Source organism: Crocuta crocuta, unplaced genomic scaffold (assembly GCF_008692635.1).
Source record: "Crocuta crocuta isolate KB4526 unplaced genomic scaffold, BGI_CrCroc_1.0 scaffold504, whole genome shotgun sequence".
Classification (NCBI taxonomy): domain Eukaryota; kingdom Metazoa; phylum Chordata; class Mammalia; order Carnivora; family Hyaenidae; genus Crocuta; species Crocuta crocuta.
The window spans coordinates 56978-62619 of NW_027527818.1; the positions used below are offsets into that span (position 1 = coordinate 56978).

The 5642-nt window shown below is 39.8% G+C and overlaps 1 protein-coding gene across 1 annotated transcript; it reads right to left on the bottom strand.

The window, feature by feature from the left end:
* Positions 1-1835: 1835 nt before the first annotated feature.
* Positions 1836-2856, bottom strand: LOC144241120 (E3 ubiquitin-protein ligase TRIM22-like). Its single transcript, XM_077775566.1, is given in 3 exon segments — positions 1836-2314; positions 2352-2429; positions 2772-2856. Coding segments are annotated over 3 exon segments (642 nt in total).
* Positions 2857-5642: the final 2786 nt, after the last annotated feature.

Consider the following 5642-nt stretch of genomic DNA (forward strand, 5'->3'; position numbering starts at 1 on the left):
CTATCCTAGGTAGTTCTATTCTTCATTTCATATTCTGAAGAAGAGGAAGAAGAAGAAAAAGAAGGAGGAGAACAAGGAGGGGGGAGGGGGAGGGAGAAGAAGAGAAAGAGGAAGGAGAAGAGAAGGAAGAAGGATGGGGAGAGGAGTGGGAAGGGAAGGGGGAGGAGGAGGAGAAGAGTGCATAGGGTGGTAAATGCAGAGGTTTACTCTGGAGCTTCACCACAAGGACAAGGGCTGAACCAGGCTGTCTTTCATAAGCACAGCTGAGCCTAGACATGACCCTATCTACAGGACACATCATGAAAACTCATACTGTCTGTGGTGGAGTTTTGGGATCTGAGAAATGAGACTTCAGTGGAGTCGATTATCATTTTATTAAAGCAAAACCAAACCAAACCAAACCAAAAAATTGTTCCTCATTTATACAGCTCATATTTTTTTCAGCAATAACAAATATTTATTCTTACATGTAAGACTCTTAGATAAGTACTTCATATCTTATAAAATTTAGGTTCTCAGAGTGACCCTTGGAAGTAGGTACAATCTTTAACATCAATATTTATTCTAGGAAAATGAGACCAAGAGGTGCTAAGTAACTTGTTCAAGTTTACACAACTTGTAAGTAAAGAGACAAGATTTGACCTCAGAAACTCTGAGCACCAAAAATCTATTCTTGGTAAATATTTTATTTATGCACATCTACTTTAACTCTGTCACATAAAAGAGCACCATTGGTAAAGCAACACACTCTGAAGGATTCACTATCAAATGACAGATTCCTATGCACTGTCCTATGTCCTATGCACATGGATAGAACCGATAAGCTTTCCTTTGTTAACTCCATTAAGTAGCAGAGGGAATGAGGAAAAGAGATGTCAGGTGAGGTATAGCAATACCGGTGTTTCTACAGAAGGGATTAGATGTGTCCCCTTTGCAAACAAGCATCCTCTCCTAATAATAAACAAAACGAATATGAAAAAAAACCATTCTTCTCTAACGAGAACAAAATATTACGTAAAAAAAGGTTCATGCTTTCACTGCATGGTAGGGACATGCAAAAGACTGTTGAGTTGACTTGTGCTCCCCTTAAATTCATATGTCACAGTCTTAACTGCCAATACTTCAGAATGTGATCTTTTGGAAGAGAGGGTCTTTACAGGGGTGATTAAGTTAAATGATGTAATTAGGACAGGCCCTGGTCCAATCTGACTGATGTCCTTAAAAGCGGGGAGATTTAGACACAGAGGCACGCAACAGTGGGAAAGTGATATGAATAGACACAGAGAGAAGACAGCCATCTACAAGGCAAAGAACAGACCCTTCCCTCATGGCCCTCAGAAAAAAACCAACTTTGCTGACACCTTGGTGTTAGACTTCCAGCCTCCAGAACTGTGAGATAAGAAATTTCTGTTGTTTAAGCCACCCACTCTGCAGTACTTTTCTACAGCAATGCTGGCAGACTCTTCCAAAGACATTATTTTTTTTTTTTTAATTTTTAATGTTTTATTTATTTCTGAGAGAGAGACAGCACGAGCAGGGGAGGGTCAGACAGACAGGGAGATACAGAATCTGAAACAGAATCCAGGCTCTGAGCTAGCTGTCAGCACAGAGCCCGACGCGGGGCTCGAACTCATGAACCGTGAGATCATGACCTGAGCCGAAGTCGGACGCTCAACCGACTGAGCCACCCAGGCGCCTCACTTCCAAAGACACTCTAAAATAAAAGATAGAGAAAGGAAGGAAGAGGTTTCAGAATGGTGCAGATGAGGTCAGGTGTAGGAGATGATCCCCAAGGACAAGGGGCCTACACAAAAGTGGGGAGGGACCAAGAAGATTCAAGAGTTTGGGGGGCACAGGATGACAAAACCTGGACAATTCCAAGGATTAAAATATGGATATGTAGTCTGAAAAAACTGACATCTAGAAAACTCGTAGATGAGTGACCCAGGGTTTGTGATGTTGAAAAATGAGACAATGCCTGCTTCATAGTCTAGGAAAACCCCAATGCGATGGGGAGGGACAGTCATGCAAGGAGTCAAGACCTTGGAATCAGAGGTGGAAGGGTCCTCAAAAACCTTATAACCATATTCATTCTGTAACCCAATAACCCAGTAGCCAAACTGAGGTTTGTATCTGGAGTAAACATCTGAATGAGGTACACTCAGGTCAAAAACAGACTCAGAACTCCTTTTTCTTTTAGGGCTTCTTGGCTTACTGTGCACTCCCATGATCCAGGCAATCTTCTCAGACACATCTACTTCTCAGTAATACGTCCCTGAGGAGAAATGTTGGCAGCCCAAGACATCAAAAAGAGAGATCACAATGATGTGTATTTTGAAGTGAAATATCTTGTACACCTTTCACTTGTCTTTTATCTGCAGAAATAGTAATATTCAAAATAGCATTGACTGGCTTCAGCATCATGTCCACTGTAGGAGAAATGACAGGATTGGGTGAAGGATACAGAGCAGGTGTGTCTTGTGACATCATGAGGCAGAACATCGGGAACTGACTGGAAGGAACTCATGTCATTGGGTCAGAGATGAATAACACACTTAAGAACTGCATATGCATGCATGTTTGGGGAGGAGCATATGAAGCTAAGATCACGGGACCTGATAGTAATCACAGCCTCTAAAAAGAGATCCAAATGTGGCAGTTTGAAGAACCTGTAATCCTTCTTACCCCAGTAGCGCTGGACCTCTGTCAGCTCTGAAATGAACAAAACTTTCAATGATATTGTTAGAAGCAAAGGAGTAAAACACTGATACCTAGCTTCTCACTAGAATGAAGGTAGGGAGGCCCTGTGAGGCTATCAACTGGTGAATGAGATGATGATTCAGACACCTTGACCATCCCCCCTTAGATATGATCGCATCTCCCACACAATGTATCTATCTTTACTTGTCAGGCTTACACCCTCTCTTTTATCCTTATCTACAAACCACAACCTCTTCCCCATTTTGCCCTGATACTATAAGAATTGCACACTCACACCTTTCTTCTGACTCTTCTTCCCTTTATACACTTGCAGCATCCCTTTCAGATTTGGAATTTGGTATGTACTCTTCGTTTTCTTGGAAACAATGTCTGGCTTCTTCAAAATTGAACTCTCACTCCTAGAGAAGACAAAAACCAGTCACCCCACATGTCTGACCTCTGTAAGACCACTGTTTCCCCCACTTTTCACTCCACTGATTCACTCGAATCCTCTCCACTGAAGATCCTGAGGAGGGAGGCGGAGAGAGCCCTGATGCTACAACCAGAAGAAATATGCCCATGTCTACCATTCCCTTTACCCTCTGTGTGATCTTTAGAAAGGGTCTTCACCTCAGTGAAACTCACATTCTTCCTTCTAAAAGGCAAAACAAACCCAATACTCTCTGCCTCTTAAAATAATAAAACTAGGTGAAACAATGGTGCCTTTAACAGGTATTTGATGCCTTTAAAAAAAAAAATCAAGTATTTGATACATGAAGAAGTCACTGCCACCCTAGTGGTTCCACTAGGGAGAGGCCAGAGATGTGAATTCCTAGACAGTGGTCAGTAAAGAAGCTCCAGAACGTGGCTACTGAGGGATTTAGGTTATCCAGTCTGGAGCTCTGTATTAAGAATCTGAAGGGTCTCCAAAACCTGGTATCCCAGTACAGATGTCCAGAGAATAACATTTGAGGTTATATTCCCTGGGGAAACGTTACAAACATGTGGAAAAGTAGAAGTTGTGACAATAAAATCAATAGTGGTTTGGGTTTCATGTGTTTGGGAAGACCTTGATGCTGCCACATGGGCAGGCCACTTTAGACACAAAGAGGCCATATTTTCTACAAGCTACTAAAGTGTGTACACAAGTAGAAATTAATTATTGGCACCAGGACCAAAGCCACTGTTCCCCAACACTGGAGTCTTTTTTGTTTTTTTGAAGCCCAAATGAAACCACTAGAAAGACCTTGTTTCTTCTATCATCAGGGAGAAAAATAAATGCAAAGGAGCTGTCTTTGTGGAAAATTTGGGGGTCTGGCAGACAGAGGATAGGATCCTCCCTGAAATAAGACAGGCAACTATGAAATATGGAAAGAAGCTGAGGCAGAGACTGAGGTTTGACTAAAGTTAGTGAAATCATGCTCTTTCTGGCCCTAACGCTCTGACCTCTTACCACCCAATTCTTTCGAAAATCTTCACCTGTGATAAAAAATTTAAAATGATGTAATTCCCCAATTCCCCAGCTCTGTGATTTTTTTTAATTCTTACTGATCCCAAGATAACTCTCATAGCTATAATTCTGTCTTCACATAAAAAAGGACCATACCTGGTCTCCCACACATGCCTTCTCATGACATTAATCAAGTCCTGGGGAGAAGAGAGAAAACATGAGTCAAGTACAGGATTGCTATACTTAGAAAATAAAAGTGCTAGTTAAATTTTACTTTTAAATAAATAAATATGCTTTAGTTTAAGCAGGACTCCTGCAATATTTAGGATATCCTTCTACTAAAAAATGATTTATCCTTTATCTGTAATTCAAATTTAAGTATGCATCCCATATTTGGTCTGGCAACCCTCCAAGGAGTTATAAGCCCTCCTACCTTAAAATGTTTTATCCACATTAAACCCCTAACATCCCTTGCTATGGTGTGAAAAAATAAGTGATCAGAATATGGAGGATAAAATATATGATAAGATCCAGATCAACCAGCCTGAGGACTCATGTGAGGATGTTAGAAAGATGCTTCCAGTACTTGGAGATGGGATATATTCAAAAGATGAGAAGAGGCTTGACTTAAAAAAAAAAAAAAAATTCATGAGAAGACCTCATTAATTCATTATGCTTTTATTTATTCTAGAGACAGATAAAGGTGAAAGCCATATGTACCAGGCATCATTCCAGATCTGGAGACTCAAAGATGAATAATCAATATTAATAGTTCTCCAAAAGTTATTTTGCTGCAGGTAAATGCAAACAAACACTTCAAGTAAATGTTTCTCTGGCTTTTCCATTCTATATACCTTCTCTCCATTACCTGTAGGTTTTCTCATCAATATTTAAGCATGAAATAAGCCATGGGAACCAGAACCTGAAAAAGTCTAAAATGTAATTTACTATTTCCCAACTATTTATATTCCATTGTTCAAAATGATGCCAATATCTACTCAGTCACTGTCTTAGAAACTATAATATCTTACTCTGAATTCCAATATTGTATTATCATTCCAATCCATATCCTCAGACTCTTTTAGCCATATTTTTATTCCCATCATAGAACAGAAATGTATTTGGTTTCCCTCTTTCCAGCCTAATCCCTTTCATACCAATGAAGACCTGGCCATCAGGTGGCTTTACATCCTCAGATAAAGTTTTGCTTTCTGTATTAGGCTTTTTTGTTGTTATTGTATATGACAAAACCCAACTAAAACTGGTTTAAATGTAAAAGAAAGAAGAATAAATTCATGGGCAGGTGTAACTTCAGTCATAGCTGGTTTTTAAGTGAAAATCTTGTCATCAGAACCTGTTCTTCTCAAAATTCTATTTTCCACCTGCAATACTGACTTTTTTTAGGCTCTTTATGGCATCAACTTGCATCTCCTGGTTTAAGTGATAATCCCTTATATACTACCTGGTGAAAAAGAGAATTTCTCTTTCTAGT